This window comes from Rhinopithecus roxellana, chromosome 14, assembly GCF_007565055.1.
Source record: "Rhinopithecus roxellana isolate Shanxi Qingling chromosome 14, ASM756505v1, whole genome shotgun sequence".
NCBI lineage: Eukaryota > Metazoa > Chordata > Mammalia > Primates > Cercopithecidae > Rhinopithecus > Rhinopithecus roxellana.
Genome location: NC_044562.1, coordinates 63,133,607 through 63,149,406, shown reverse-complemented (window position 1 = coordinate 63,149,406; position 15,800 = coordinate 63,133,607). Strand labels below are relative to the sequence as shown.

General features: G+C 49.6%; 2 protein-coding genes across 6 annotated transcripts in view; one reads left to right on the top strand and one right to left on the bottom strand.

Annotated features, from left to right (window-relative positions):
- AGAP1 (ArfGAP with GTPase domain, ankyrin repeat and PH domain 1) overlaps window positions 1-15,800 on the top strand; it is a 650,028-nt gene that overhangs the window by 54,877 nt on the left and 579,351 nt on the right. The window lies entirely within an intron of this gene.
- On the bottom strand, window positions 14,681-15,348 carry LOC104663264 (60S ribosomal protein L29). The gene has a single exon (XM_010364386.2). It carries the CDS (start codon window positions 15,305-15,307, stop codon window positions 14,840-14,842), a length of 468 nt encoding a protein of 155 aa, XP_010362688.2. The 5' UTR covers window positions 15,308-15,348; the 3' UTR covers window positions 14,681-14,839.

Sequence of the window (15,800 nt, the reverse complement as noted above, 5' to 3'; positions counted from 1 at the left end):
GCTGTTTCTGCCCCAGTGTCATGAGAAATCGCTGTGTCCATCTTACAGCAAGAAAACAAACGCCGTGATTGCTCTGCTGTTCCTGTTCTAGGGCAGAGAGCTGAGTCAAGCACTCAGCAGACTGCATCTCATCTCCGTTGGAACGGCAGTGGTAGGGCTGCCCTGCATGCCGCACTGCTCTCCTGTTCCTGTAGTGCCGCTCATGTAAGATGCGCTACAGGCTGGTGCTACTGAATGGGCTCACTTTCTCCCAGTTCCTTTTCCTCCACTTTCAGATTCTTTTCACCTCTCTCCAACTTACCTTCAGAAATGCAGCGACGGGCCGGGTGCAGTGGCTTACACCTGTAATCCCAGCACTTTGGGAGGCGGGCAAATCACCTGAGGTCAGGAGTTCGAGACCAGCCTGGCCAACATGGTGAAACCCCGTCTCTACTAAAAATACAAAATTAGCCAGGCATGGTGGCATGCACCTGCAATCCTAGCTCCTCAGGAGGCTGAGGCAGGAGAATCACTTGAACCCAGGAAGCGGAGGTTGCAGTGAGCCAAGATCGTGCCATTGCACTCCAGCCTGGGCAAAAAACATGAAACTCCGTCTTCAAAAAAAAATAAATACCACAATGTATGAAGACCTGCAGCCCCTTATCTGGAATTTGAAAACCCCAAAGCACTGATTGTTGCAGCCCACTCATTTGGCAGCAGAACCTGAGTTATCTGCGCATGTGAGGGTGCACCCTTCATTAGAGGAGTACCCATGTGTCTGACCAGGGGTGCTCTGGGACACGGGTCGGCCAACTCAGGCCACTGCCCCGTTTTTTTTAACATAAAGGGTTATTGGAACACAGCCATAGCCTTTCGCTTATATTGCCTTTGGCTGTGTTTGCACCTGATCCTTACAGAAAAAGCATCTGGACCCCTGCCCTAGAGAGGACCTGCCCTGCCTGCAAGGTGGTCCAAGACTGCGTGGAAAGCACTGCGGAGCAGCTTGTGCAGAAACTGGGACCTGCTCTGCCCCAGGGTACTTGGAGCTCATGAATCATTCAAGGCTTCCTCTTAGATTTTATACCTCCTAGTTCTTTGAGGATGGTGTGCCATGTTCAGTGGGATTTTCCAGACCTTTTATTTCTAAGGAATGCAAACTAGAAGAGACTGGTTCCTGTAGATGACAAAGGTGGGAGGAACGTGGAGGACAGGGATGACTGGGAAGAGCTGGCGAGTGCAGCCTGCTGGGATGCCAGCTCTCACCTGGGAAGGGCAGCATGCAGGGTTGCAGACTGCTTAATCCCCCTCCTGTCAGAGAACCCCAGAGAGCACCCTCAGCTACTTGGAGAGATGCTGTTGAGATTGGGAGGCGATGTAGGGTGTTCACCAGCCAGCGGGAGACCCTTGCTTCCAGCCTGTGCCTTTAGCCCAGCCTTGCTGTTCTAGGTGGTGCTGGCAGCCTTTCATGTGGGGAGTTGCATTGCTCGTCCGTCTTCTGCCTGCCTGTGGGCAGCTTTTGTTCCTTTGGATTACTTTTGTTTCTTTAAAACTCCTTTGCACCATCTAATTTTTTTTTTTTTTTTTAAATGGAGTCTCGCTCTGTTGCCCAGGCTGGAGTGCAGTGGCACAATCTCGGCTCACTGCAAGCTCCGCCTCCCAGATTCACACCATTCTCCTGCCTCAGCCTCCCGAGTAGCTGGGACTACAGGCGCCTGCTACCACGCCCGGCTAATTTTTTTGTGTGTTTTTACTAGAGACGGGGTTTCACCATGTTAGCCAGGATGGTCTCGATCTCCTGACCTTGTGATCCACCCGCCTCGGCCTCCCAGAGTGCTGGGACTATAGGCGTGAGCCACTGCACCTGGCCTGCACCATCTAATTTTTAAAAAATGAGCCTAATACTGTTCACATTTTAGCACCTGGCAAATGTGTTGATAATTTCAGGGCATTCACTTGAGTTTAAGAGTGCCCCTAGCAGCTCGCGGTCTATATAGGAGAACTGTTGACACCTCTCAGGATTCTTACTCTGGCAAACAGGTGTAGACAACACCCTAGTTGCATCTCACAGCGGCCTAACATCCCCGGGAGCATGAGGATTGGTGGAGTGAGTGGGAGGACTCGCCCTGCACAGGTGGAGGGTAATGAGAGGCTGGGGATGGTCTCAGATAACCACAGGTATGAGGCGGCCCTCAGTGGTGGAGGAACTACCTGGGCCTTGCTCCTTGGCTCTGGTAGTCTCACATAACTCTTTCGTGGTCTGCAGCTGTATAACATGATGAATGTCCTTGTGTTGCACATTTTCAGGAAGGACGGGTAGGGTTGCTGCTTCAGAGATCGAGTGGCATTCCATGTCTGGAGTAGACCCTGAGTGGGGCAGAACCAGCATCCTGTGTGCAGTCTGCACACTCCCAGCCCCCGTGGCTGTCTTAGATGGATTATCACGGAGCACACAGGCAGCCCAAGACACCTCCTCATCACAGTGTTCTCCGCAGCCCCGACTGGCGAGGAGGGCACGTCCCCACATTCATACCTTGTGCTAGGGTCCCCTCTGGCACTCTTTCTCTGGGACTCTGTGTTTCTTTGCCTTTGAGCTCTTTATAAAATCACTGCCAGTGACTTCTCATAGCTGTTCGTCATTGGGAGTCAGCTGAGCGTGCACACGGGCTCTCAGGTCCTGGTCCCAGCTCTGCCTTCCTCACCTCAAATGCCATTCACAGCAGTGTCAGTGCCCATCCGGAGTGTGCTAGAATGCCAGTTCTTGGGCCCCACCGCACACCTGCTGACTCCAGACTTGGAGTGGATGAGGGTCCGCAGGCTTCAGCCTGGGAGCCACAGACAGGTGTGCTTGCCGCAGAGGTGCAGAGGGCCCAGCAGGACCATAGCACAGGATCAGCAGTGCCCACACCCGAGGCATGGGGATCTCCGCGCACGATGCCGAACGTGGTGACGATCGCAGATCCTTCCTGTGGCCAGAGTGAGCTCTTTGATGCTGATGAGATAGTGTTTATTTATTTTTATCTTATTTTTTTTTGAGATGGGGTCTCACTCGGTGGCCCAGGCTGGACTGCAGTGGCACTGTCTCAGCTCACTGCCACCTCCACCTCCTGGGTTCAAGCAATTCTCCTGCCTCAGCCTCCCGAATAGCTGGGACTGCAGGCGTGCACCACCACAACCAGCTCATGTTTGTATTTTAGTAGAAATGGGGTTTCATTATGTTGGCCAGGCTGGTCTTGAACTCCTGGTCCCAAGTGATCCACCCACCCTGGCCTCTCAAAGTGCTGGGATTACAGGCATGAGCCACCACGCTTGGCCATAGATCGTGTTTCTTAAGAGTGAGTTGCTTCTGAGGAAGAGAAGTGGGGGTCGGGGGCATCCCACCTCCCTGGCCGCCCCCAGTGGTATGAGTTGGTTGCTTGATGTCATCTCAGGTTAGGCCACCTGGGAAAGGTCCTCATGTCTCACTTGTATGCCTTCTTGGATCAGGATTTCCAGGCCTCTGCATCTCTTGAGTTGATTCTTAGAGGGTGAGGAGAGAGGGGCTAGACGAATTCTTTTCGTTGAGACGAGGTCTCACTCTGTCACTCAGGCTGGAGTGCAGTAACTCGATCATAGCTCACTGCAGCCTCAACCTCCCAGGCTCAGGTCGTCCTCCCAGCTCAGCCTCCCAAGTAGCTGGGACTATAGGTCCCACCACACCTGGCTAATGTTTTTTTTTTGTAGAGACAGGTGTCACCCAGTGATACTCAGGTTGGTCTCTAACTCCTGGGCTCGAGGGATACACCCACCTCAGCCTCCCAAAGTGCTGGGATTATAGGCGTGAACTACCATTGCCAGCCTGAGCTGCATACATTCTAAGGACCCTTTGTGAGACTAATTAAAACGTTTTTCTTTCCAAGGCACATGGCAGATGGGCGCTGTTTCTTTCCTGCAGGATGTTTGCTGAGCATTTGTGAGTGGAGCATCTTTAGGGAAAGCAGGATAAACCCTAAAAGGCTTTCTCTGAATGTTACCTTTGCTCTTTACCTTGACTGGTAGGTCCCGAAGGTGTAGAAAGGGGGTCCTCTGGAGAACACAAACTGAGCATTGCTGGGCCTCAGGAGCTTCCTGTGAAGCTGGAGGCGGCCACTGCTGTCCTTCAGCTGTGAGGAGCCAGGAGGGTGATCCCAGCTTTCTCCTGGTTAATTTTACCCTCTTAAAAAGACAGGAAGTTTGCAAGATTTCTTGAAATAACTCTAGTTGGAGTTGTAGAACTAATGTTTTTTCTCGGGTGCCTGCCACCCGCTGGAAGGGGACTGCAGGGAGTGTTGTGTGCTTGGCTGTTCAGTGCCCTGTAACTCTGGCTGCGGTACTCTGGACAGGGCTTCTGAGAACCACCTGCAGTTCTGCCTATTGATGGTGTTGAGAAATAGTTTCTGCAGGAAGTAGAGAGACATTGGCGCCAAGAAATTCTGTCGGGGACATTTAGTAACTGCAAATAGCTTAGGAAGCCAGGTTTGGAGTGCTGCCTTGGTGCCCTTATAATGCAAGTGGGATTCCATTATGTGTTTAAGGCTTGGCATTGTTGGAGCTCAGGAAGACACAAACCAAGCCAAGCAGCGCCATTGGCTGCTTGAGTGCCGTGCAGAGCACTGGGGAATGGACTTCCTGGGAAGTGTGGGATTTTTTTCTGCTACTCCTTCATTCACACCTGGCTTCAGTTGCCCTCATGAGCTCACCCACAATGTGTGTAGGGGGATGCTGCTGCCATTGGCCAGGCACTGGGGATGTGGGGGGATGGGCAGGTGCACACACACCTGGCAGAGGTTTGGAGCTGGATTGTGGGTGAGGGATGCAGAGAGGCTTAACCTGGAGAATGGAGGAAAAGGAGACCAGGAGAGTTCAGAGAGGTGAAGAGTGAGAAGAGAGCAGTGGCCAAAGTTGAGAGAGTTGGGTTTCAGAAAGCCAGCTACAGAATGCAGTGCCCGACAGAGAGTGTGATGGGCCCCATCCCTCTCTGCTGAGCCGGGTTCTGACTCCGCAGAGCATCGGAGGCCTTGTTGTGGGCTCAAGGAGTGCAGAGAGGCAGCGCCTGTCTTGGCCCTAACTTCTCACACACATACATCCACACACATGTATCTGATTGTGTGTGTGACACAGTGAAGGGTATGGGGACAGCCACATCTGGGTTTCAGTTTTCAGTCAACTCCCTAGCTGGGTGGTTCCTCTGAGCCTCTGCTTTATTTCATCTGCAATTGGCATTAATACTGTAACTGAATACAGAATCAGCTACTTACCACTCGAAAGCCAGACTTGAGAGACTAGGGTTGGTGGGAGAAAAAGCAGGTGTATTTGAAAACCAAGAAGATGGTGAACTAACATTCTCAAGTACTGTCTTAAGTCAGTACAGATTTTAGGCTTTTTATATTAAGGGCTGGGAGAAGAGGAGGGGTTTGAGATCAAGAGGTGACCCGTGACTGTGGACATCTGGGAGGCAGTGGGGGTCAGAGGAAGTTGTGAGTTTTTTTGTCTTGATCAGGTCATGATGCTCCTGTGAATTTTTAATAAAACATAGTTGTTTACATACTTCTCCTTTAATCCCACAGTTAGTTTTAAAAACTACATGATTGTATTGCTAGGATTAGTTAAGAACTGATTCGAGGTCACTGGCACATGGTGAGTAGTTAGTAAATAATTGCTCCAGCTAGAATCATCGTTGTCGATACTAAGAAGGCAAGTCCACGCATCTCTCTGGCCTGTTGGCTCACATTTGGGGGTGTGGCATTTGTGTGTGAAGTGGAGCCTGGTCCCTGGTGACCCAGGTACAGTTTATGTCTGGAGCCACCATTTGGAAGGTTGCCTCCCGGGTCCTGGATTTGGAGAGAGCCAAGTGCCAGAGTCTCAAGCAGGTGAGGGTGGGGTGCAGGAGAGGAGCGTTCAGGGCACCTGTGAGATCATGTGACATTCGTAAGTGGCACTCCTCATGCTGAGCAGTTGAAGTAGCATTTCCACCTGATAGTGAATTGGTTCAATTGATGCGTGAAAGAAACTTCCATGTAAGGATCCCAAAGCACGGTTGCCTCCGCCTCCCACCCCACCCCGTGGTGGGGCCTGTACCAAGACCAGCCCTCTGAAGTCAGCCCTCCTGGACCCCTTACTGGGTGGACAAAGGCTTTTGTCGGTGACTTACCTCTGGCCAGAAATTTGGGGAAGCTTGTTTGTAACCAGTACCACCCGGTCGCTGCGGGAGGCCTGCAGAAGGGCTCTGGGGAAAGTGATCTTCAAAAATAGAAAGGTTGGGTTAAGGTAGGGCTTTTGGGAGAAGGAGAAGGAGCCTGTAAGACAGCACATTAATTTGGCAGGTAATTAGGAACTCTGATCTTGAGCATCTCATTTTAATTAGCGTGGTCCAGCCTGCCTTGTGGTGCTCACGCTGAAGCAGAGAGTGGCCTGCTTAGATGCTCCGCACCATTTATTTGGGTTTCTTATTTGGGAAGTTTGCATGTGACTGGGCCAAGTGGCATTTGTTTTGAGGTCCCTCCTAGGGGCCACGGGTGAGCTCTTGACAACCCCAGGTGGAGGTGGGGCACCCACGCCCGGGCATTGATTTCCTGGGAAGGAAAGAAAACGCCAGGCCAGGCTGCTGTGTTACAGCCCGTTAATCAGAAGCCCGCTCTGCACCTGGGCCTGCTGTTCCCAGTGCCTTTCAGGAAACCACCAGCAAGGCTCCAGCTTTAGGGAGGATGGTCCATTTACACGCCTGTGGTTGGAGGTTCCAAGTGCCTTGAAAAATGCCTTGATGTCCGTTGGAGCTGTTTCTTTCTTCTCTTTCCTTTCCCTTTTAAAATCATGGAACTGTTTCTTTCTTTCTTTCTTTTTTTTTTTTTTTTTTTTTTTTGAGACAGAGTTTTGCTCTTGTTGCCCAGGCTGGAGTGCTGTGGTGCAGTCTTGGCTCACTGCCTCCTGGGTTCAAGCAATTTTCCTGCCGCAGCCTCCTGAGTAGCTGGGATTACAGGCGCCTGCCACCATGCCTGGCTCATTTTTGTGTTTTTAGTGGAGACGGGGTTTTACCATGTTGGCCAGGTTGGTCTCGAACTCCTGACCTTAGGTGATTCGGCCACCTCGGCCTCCCAAATTGCCAGGATTACAGGTGTGAGCCACCGCACTTGGCCGGAACTGTTTCTTGAGTTTTTCAAACAATGCCTCTTCTCCAGCCAGTTTAATTGTAGAGGGTCCTTGAGAGGTGGTGGAGCATTGGCTTCTCAGCATTGTGGGGTAGGGCTGGGGTGAGGACAGTGTGGCCGCCAGAGCCAGCCTGGATGCTCCTAGGCAGAGCCACAGGGGCTGCTGATTCCTGTTGCCAGATGGATGTTTCTGAAATCTCTCTTAAAGGAGCCAGAGGCTTGTACCTGCTCTGCAGTGCCATCCTTCTTGCCGTCCCCACCCACTTCTGTGATGCACAGAACCTGCCACCCTGCCCTGTCTCTTTGTGTTCATTGCTCTCCATTTCTAGTGTCTGAGTAAAGGCAGTCCCCAGTCCAGTCTGCAAAGCCTGGCCACGTGCATCGGAAGATGCTCATAGATGCCTGGTCCCTGCCAGTGACACACGTGAACCTCGAGCAGGTGGGTGGGTGGAGCTCAGGGAACAGGCATGTGGGGCACACTCTCCAGGCACATCCAGGGCTGGACTGGGGGTGGCATGGGGGTCACTGGCTGCAAGCGAAGGCAGCTTATGTCATTCTGTCCACCACCGCCAGCTGTCCTGCAGCAGGAAGAGGTAGTCATGTTTGGAGGTCGGGCTGTGCATGAGCTCTTCAGGCCTTGGGGTCTTTTCACCAGATTCCTTTTGACAGAATATAAGGAAGTTGGCCCAAACCATATTTTTGAACTTCTGCTTTGGCCTTGTCAGTCTCCCTCTGTGATTCAGACCATAGTGAAGCCCTGGTTGGCTGAAGTGCTCAGGAGAGGAGATTTTGGAGGTCATCACTCACTTCTGAGTTACAGAAGTTAAATAGCGACTTGATTTGGGGGCATCCCATGTGTGTGAGACTTGAGTTTGCAGGTTTGTGCAGGGCATTGATTGGTTGGTTGGTTCACTGGCTGAGGAATATTTGGGGCACCTGCTCTGGGCCAGGTACACGATGAGGCAAAGCAATACTTAGACCTCAAAAGCAAAGCGATGTAGACCTGGCTGCTGTGTCCTTGTGTTTCTACCTGTGGGCTGCCTGGGAGCTGTGAGGGAGAAACAGCATCCTGCAGGAGAGCGATGCCTCCAGCGTGACTTCCGGAAGCCTCCAGAAGGATGGACGGGGAGACTGAGACCTGAAGAAGGGTTGTGCATGTGGGAGGGAGCCAGCCTGGTGAGGCCTGGCCTGCACACCTGCAGCAGCTCCTCAGAGCTGCCTCCTCATGCCTCGACTGATCACAGAGCACCCTTTCTGTCCAGGCCACTGATCAGCCCCCAGGTCCAGGTCCAAGAACAAGCCTGTGACCCCCTGGGTCCCCTTTGTCCTTGGCCTACACCTGCCGTCTGCATTCTGGGGCTCACCCTTTGCTTCAGTGGCTACAGAAGAGAGAAGAGAGACACTGACCCCAAGGCCCAGGCCAGTCTCGTCCAGGTTGTCCACACCTAAGTCTTCAGGATGGGACAAGGCAGTCTTGGGGACTCAGGTGACACAAACCAGAGAAGGACTTCAGTAGAGGGTCATGAGTGCCTAACCTTTTATCTGTTTTCTGCTCTAACCAGGCACCTGGTGGGAGGGAAGGCATCCGGAGCCTTCTGCTGAGTTCAGTGGAAGGTGGTCTTCCTTTCCAATACTCTGGTTCCCTCTCTCCCCTATGTGCATGTAAATAATATGCTACTACATGTAAATTAACACAAACGAATGTAAGATAGTTATATGTGTCTCCTGCCTTAGGAAGTACAGTAAGATGAACATTAAACTTCTCAGACCGTAAGGTCATGAATCTAAAAGGCGTGGCCTATTGTGTATTTGAGAAGTGGCCCTTATTTACCCTGGAGTGAATGTGTTACTGGAAGTGTCTTTTGGTTACATTCCTGACCTAAGCTTGTGTGGTCTTTTGCTCTTCACTGTCAGTGTAGAAGGCAGGTTTGAACTGAGGGCTGTCTTATTTTAGATCCAGGTTTGATCATTTTCTGAGGATACAGCATTTAGTGCTACTTCTGTGGTGCAACACAGGGCTTTCTGGAGGTTGGGGGGCGGATCCTGAAGGCAGGCTTGGCCTTCCCAGCTGATGCGGGACTGGGGACTTGCGAGACTGGGTCCTGGGATGAGCTCTGGAGCCCGTGGGTCTGGTTGTCTTGCTGACCGGATCTGCCTCCTGCTTGCTTCCATAGCAGAGCCTGTTGGACGTGAACCGCCATTCATGATCCTGGGAGGTGAAGCCCTGGGAACATCTGCCACTTGGAATGAGAGGAAAAGGCTGGAACCGAGCTGGGCTGGTCATGGGGATGCCCAGAGCCCGGCTCTTTCATGGGATCCCGGTTCCTTCCCCTCGGAAGCTGTTGCTCACCACGTGTTGATTTTATTTAAGACTGGAAAGGCTTGTTCATGTATCACCGTTGGGAAGGGAAATCACTCCGAAGACGGTGATGCTGGGGATGGACTCTGGAGTCATCTTGATTTGGTAAAAGGCATGAAGTCTGAGTTCATTCCAAAGATTCTGGCTTTTGAGAACTTATATAAAGAGAACTTATAAAAAATGGAAAATGAGAAATGATGTCAGTACACATTTATTGGCCTTTTTCTCTGTGCCAGTAACTCTCAGTGCTTAACCTGAAGAAGCCCACTTAATCCTTCCAGCATCCTGTCCTAGAACTTTCCCTGCTGTCTTGATAAGGAAACTGGGGCACAGAGGGTCGAGGAACTTTCTGTGGTCCACCCAGACATCCTGACCCCAGAGCAGGCACTTCAGGTCCCGCTCTGTGGCTGTGTGCACCTTCATGGTACGTGCTGGGGTCGTGCCTTATGAAAACGACGGACTTGGCTACATTTTGACAAGGGGAAGTTAGACACTTTAGATTCACAGTTAACTGTTGATACTTAAATGACGTTTGAGGAACCTATTGGTGCTTCCTTGAGCCCTGCCCCATGTGAGTGAGGTCCTGGACAGGTTAGCTTCCCTCCAGAGGCTGCCTGTTTGTAAAATGATAGGTTTAGACGAACAAAGTGGTCTTTAGAGACAGATACACCTGGGGCAGAGTCCATCTGTGAGTGGGAAGAGGACCAGGCATGGGCTGTGGAGAAGGGGGATGGCGGCCTTCCCTGTGTGGAAAGGAGCCTTGCTCTGTGCCTGGCCCTGAGGGGTATGCGGTACACACGCACATTTATGGGGATTATTCGGTTCCTCATGGACTGTGTGTAGATGGGGGTGTGATGCTCAGTGGGGATGGACCAGGCTCTCCTCCTCGAGTACTGTCATCTCTTCCTTTTCTTTTCTGTCATCTCCTCATCACCTCTGCTGTCTGTCCCTGACAGGCGTCTGTGCTTTGGAGACCTCTGTGTGTGTTTCTTGGTTCCGGTTTCCCTGTCTCCCAGCATCTCTGGGGGAGATATGTGTATGATTGATTCCAAGAATAAAGTGTGACCAGGAAAGCCATATGTTTTGAAATCTGACCTCTCAAGGCCTTGAAAATACTCAGAGCTTTTCCAGAATGTTCTCACGTCTCCATCCATTTCCTTTCCCTTTCTGCTTTAACCCCTCTACCCTCCAGTTGTAGCCTTCAGGAGAAATAAAAAGACCTCAGAGAGGCCAGCCCACTTTCCCCCACACTGAGTTCCAGGAAGCTCAGTCTGGTTTTCCCATAGGAACAATGTTATGGGATGGGGACCGCATTCCTCACAAAGGACTCTGCCTTGAAATGTGCAATTAGAAAGATGCAACCGCTTTCAGCCGCAGCAACCTACAATAATGCCGTTATGCCTTCAGCCATAAATACACTGTGCAAATTGATTTCCTGAGGAGCCCCAAGGTACTGTGGGTAGAAGGAGAACATCTACAAATGTTGAGTGCTGTGAAATCATTACCATAGCCTCAAACATGTCTGTTCTTAATAAAGAAAAAAAAAAGTTCATTACACGTCATTGAAGATTTTTTTTTTTTTTTTTTAAGATAGGGTCTTGCTCTGTGTCCTAGGCTGGAGTACAGTGGTGTGATCTCCGCTCACTGCAACCTTTGCCTCCCAGGCTCAAGAAATTCTCCCACCTCAGCCTCCTAGGTAACTGGGACTACAGGCATGCGCCACTACACCCAACTAATAGTTTGTATTTTTGTGTGTATGTAGATGGGGTCTTGCTATGTTGCCCAGGCTGGTCTTGAACTCCTCGGCTTAGAAATTCTCCCACCTCAGCCTCCTAGGTAGCTGGGACTACAGGCATGCACCACTACACCCGACTAATATTTTGTATTTTTGTGTGTGTATAGATGGGGTCTTGCCATGTTGCCCAGGCTGGTCTTGAACTCCTGGGCTTCAGCGATCCTCCCGCCTCAGCTTCCCAAAGGGCTGGGATTATAGGCCTAAGCCGCCGCCACGGCTGGCTTGAAGATTTTTTAGAAACTTGCCAGCTGAGACTTTATAAAAATACAATGAAGGGGTGATTTGGGTATGCCAAGACTGTTTGGAAGGTTGTTCTGAGAAGCAGGTGCTGATGTTTTGTACTTGATGGGCTTCTCTGCGGCAAGCCAGAGGCCTCTGTGATGAACACGCCTGCAGCTGCTGGTGGGTGCTTGCCCTGTGCCAGTGGGTTGGTTGACATTAGTGTCAGTATCTCTCATTGTGAACTTTCTTCTCTAAGGTTGAAAGTCAGTTTTTCATTATGAAAGTAATGTGTACTCAGTGTAGGAAAAATTAGCACAGGAGATACAAAGCTGAAGGATATCCCTCATGATCCCTCATCCAGATCCCCAGACATGACCACTGTTACGTGGTTATGTTATGGCCTCCCAGAAATTTTCTATACCTCTGAAATTTAGCATTTTGGTGGGTACGATGTGGTATCTCACTGTGGTTTTGATTTGCATTTCCCTTGTGGCTAAAGGTGTTGACTTTTTTTTTTTTTAATATGCTTATCAGCCATTTGTATATCTTAGGAGTAATATCTATTCAAATCTTTTGATTGTTTTTAAATTGGGTCTTTTTATTGTTGAGTGGTTGGAGTTATTTATGGATTCTGGATAGTAGACACTTATTAGATGTATGATTTGCAAATATATTTTTTTCTGTGGTTTGTCCATTAATGTTATTGATATTGTTCTTTGAGGTACTAAAGCTTTTCATTTTAATGAAATCTAATTTACCTGTTTTTTTCTTTGGTTATTTGGAGTTTGTTGTCATATTTAAGAAATCACTGCCTAATCCAGGGTCATGAGAATATACTCCTTATGTTTTCTTCTGAGAGCTTTCTGATGGTTTATTTTACATTTAGGTCTTTGATTTTGACTTACTTTTTGTATATGGTATAAGATGGGGTAATTGTCAATTTTTTAAAAGGAAAATGAAATTCTATTAATATTGTTGTACAGGTTATTTTCCCCTCCATAGCATATTTGGTTGTCTTCGTATCAGCATGCTTAGATCGATTGATTGATTCTCCCTCTTAAGCGAAGAGAAGAGACGTAGAAGAAAGAGAAGGAGAAGAGAAAGAAGAGAAGAAAGAAGATAAGAGATAGCAGAAAAGAAATTAGAACAGGAAAGCCACCTCCCCCCCCTCCCTAACCTCCCTCCTCTCTCTTCTCTCTCTCTCTTTCTTTTTCTTTCTCTTTCTTTTCTTTCTTTCTTCTTTCTTTCTCTTTCTTTCTCTCTCTCTCTCTTTCTTTCTTTCTTCTTTCTTTCTTTCTTTCTTTCTTTCTTTCTTTCTTTCTTTCTTTCTTTCTCTTTTTCTCTCTCTCTTTCTCTCCTTCCCCTCTCCTCTCCCCTCCCCCCATCCTTCCCCTCTCCCCTCTCCCCCTCCCCTCTCCATCCCTCCCTCCTTGCCTCCCCCTTCCCCTCCCCATCCCTTCCCATACTGTGGTAGGCAGAAAAATGGCCCCGAGATGCCTGTCCCCTAATCCCCAGAACTTGTGATGATGTTACCTTACATGGCCAAAGGGACTTTACTGATATGATTAAGAACTTTGAGATGGATGATCTTGTGGGCTCAATGAAATGATGAGAGTACTTAAAAGTAGAAGAGGGAAGTGAAAGAGGAGAGTTAGGGGACTGTGGAAGGAGAGTGAGAGAGTTGCAGCGCTGTTGGCTTTGATGATGGAGGGAGGCTACCAGCCAAAGACTGTGGATGGCATCTAAAAGTTATGGAAAAGGTGAGGAAACTTGGAGCCTCCTGAAGGGCGCACAGCCCTGCTGACACCTGAGTAAGCCTGGTGAGACCCACGTTGGACTTGTGACCCTCAGAACTGTCAGACAGTGAAATCACGTCATGCTAAGCCAGTCAGCTGAGTGGTCACCGTGGCAGTAGGAGATGAGTGCACCTCCCCTTTCCAGCCTGGTAAACCTCAGATGTTGCCTTCTCCACTAGGCCAAGCGATGCTCCGGGAAACCTCAGGTCACAACCAGATGCTCCGCCCTCTTGTCAGTTTCTCATGTCTCCTTAAAAAGTCGTAAAAAATGTTGTCCAGAATATCAGTGCAGGCAATAAAGGTGGGAGTGTTTCTTTGGAGTGGATGCCACTGCCTGGTTATTTGGGCCACGCACAGAAGGCTTGCGGCAGGAGACAGTGGCTCCTGCAGGGGAGAGTGTGGGACAAGGTCTCCCAGGACTGGTGCTGGGTGCACCCCTGCCTAGGGTCTCGATTTAGCCTTCTCTGTTGTGTCGACTTCCGCAGTCTCACTGCCTCCTCACCTGTGCTCTTTATGTGAATACAGAGTTTCGGTTTCACTGTGGGATGGGGAGGTTTCAGTGAGTTGTCCATGGACCTAGTCGCTGTTTCCAATGTTATTTCCTTAGGGAAGGGTATCCCCACTTTTTAAACTACCCACAAACAAATGACCTTTTGGAAACCTTGTAGGTCAGGGGCTGCGGGGAAAGGCAGGAGGGCTTGCTAAGCTCTTCCACTGACTTAGGGGGTGAGGTTGGGAGGGCCTTCCCGACATGGTAGAATTTTTCTTTATTCCTACTCGTTGGTTCAGGTGTGTAATTATTAATAGTTACACTGTTTATCTCTGGCTTCCTCTGGCTGCTGACCTGGAGGGATGCTGGGAGAAGGGGAGGGCTGGAGGGTTGTGGATGGGTGTACCTGGCTTCCTTCTAAGGTTTAGGGCTAACCCTGGACAGTCCCAGCCCCAGGCAAGTATTGTTGAGGCTTTTTGCTGTCTGCCTAGCTGGGGAGGATGTTGAGAGGATTACATAGCTAATTCAGTATTTGGAAAAAGTATCTGTAAACTTAAATAGAGGCCCATTACATACCTTCTGTGGATTAGAACTGTAATTGACTTAGTGTTTAAGGCAGAAACTAAGGCCTTTGATTTAAAAACTGTTGACAGATCGGAGCCTAAGCTGCTTCTGTTTGCAGAGGAAAGCCGTGACTTCCAGTCAAGTTGAAACATAGGTTTCTTTATACCCTTCCCAGTTGGACTTCTGTCATATTTTACAAAATTCAAGGCTTTTAATTTAACGTAGATTTATGGCTCTTCCATGGACTATCTTGAGGTTTTTCTCCAAAGCAAACCAGCTCATACCTTGACATTGTCAAAATAGCAAAAACACACCTTTTTTTTTTTTTTCATAGACAGAGGCTAACAAATCCTGCCTCAGGTTTATTTGTACAAACAGCACAGGAGGACCACAGCGCCATGCAGATGGCAGCCCGGAGGTGGGGGTGGGGGGTCGCACCAGTCCTTCTGTCCTCACGTTGGCACACAGAGATACCTACTCTGTAGCCTTTGTAGTGGCCTGGGCACCTTTGGGAGCCTGAGCTGGAATTGAAACTGGAGCTGCAGCCTGAGCCTTGGTTTGATCCTTGGCCTTGGCCTTTGGCCGGCACAGCCGGAGCCCCTTGGCAATGCGAGCACGAGCACGCTTCCCAAGCTTGGGGTGGGCAATGTAGGCAAGTCGATCAAGCTTGCGGCTGACACCCTTTGGGATCTTGGGCTTAACCTCCTTGGGCTTTACGAGGGCCTTGACAGCCTCGGCACGTGCACTCATGGCCTTGGCGTTGTTGGCCTGCATCTTCTTTAGGCCCTTCTTGTTGTGCTTCTTGGCAAAGCGCATGTTCCTCAGGAACTTGGGGTCCAGCCCCTTAAGAGATTCGTATCTTTGTGATCGGGGTTTCTTGATACCATTTCTGTGCCATTTTCGGGACTGGTTGTGTGTGGTGTGGTTCTTGGACTTGGCCATGTCTGCACCTTTAGCCGCTGCTCCCGAAGCTCCTAGAACCGGAAGAAAAAACACACATCTTAACAAATGATAGCGAAATATTTGAGCTGAGAGATTGGGGTATGTGTAGTGTTATACTTTTGCATGTAAAAGATTATGTCAAGCAATCTTCTAAAGGAAATCAGTCAGTTTTTAGTTAACTTTTAAGGCTGTTCACCATAATTTAAAGCAATTCCTTGATTCCTGTGTTACATTAAGTGTGATTGAAACTGTACCTTTATTTTCTCATGCCTTGATAAGCAGTGTAGTCAAATCATAACATATTATGACTGCAATCAAGTGATTATAGCATGTGATTATACTTTTTGCCTCTGTGGTGTAAGGAGTGGAAAGCGTGTCTTTTTTTGCACCACTTGGCACTAACCTTGGGGAGAGATGGTTCCCCGAAGCCCCCCTCCCTCTTGAGCGTTTTGGGGCAGAGCGCCCTGTTCCTGAATAGCACTGCTGGCATGTG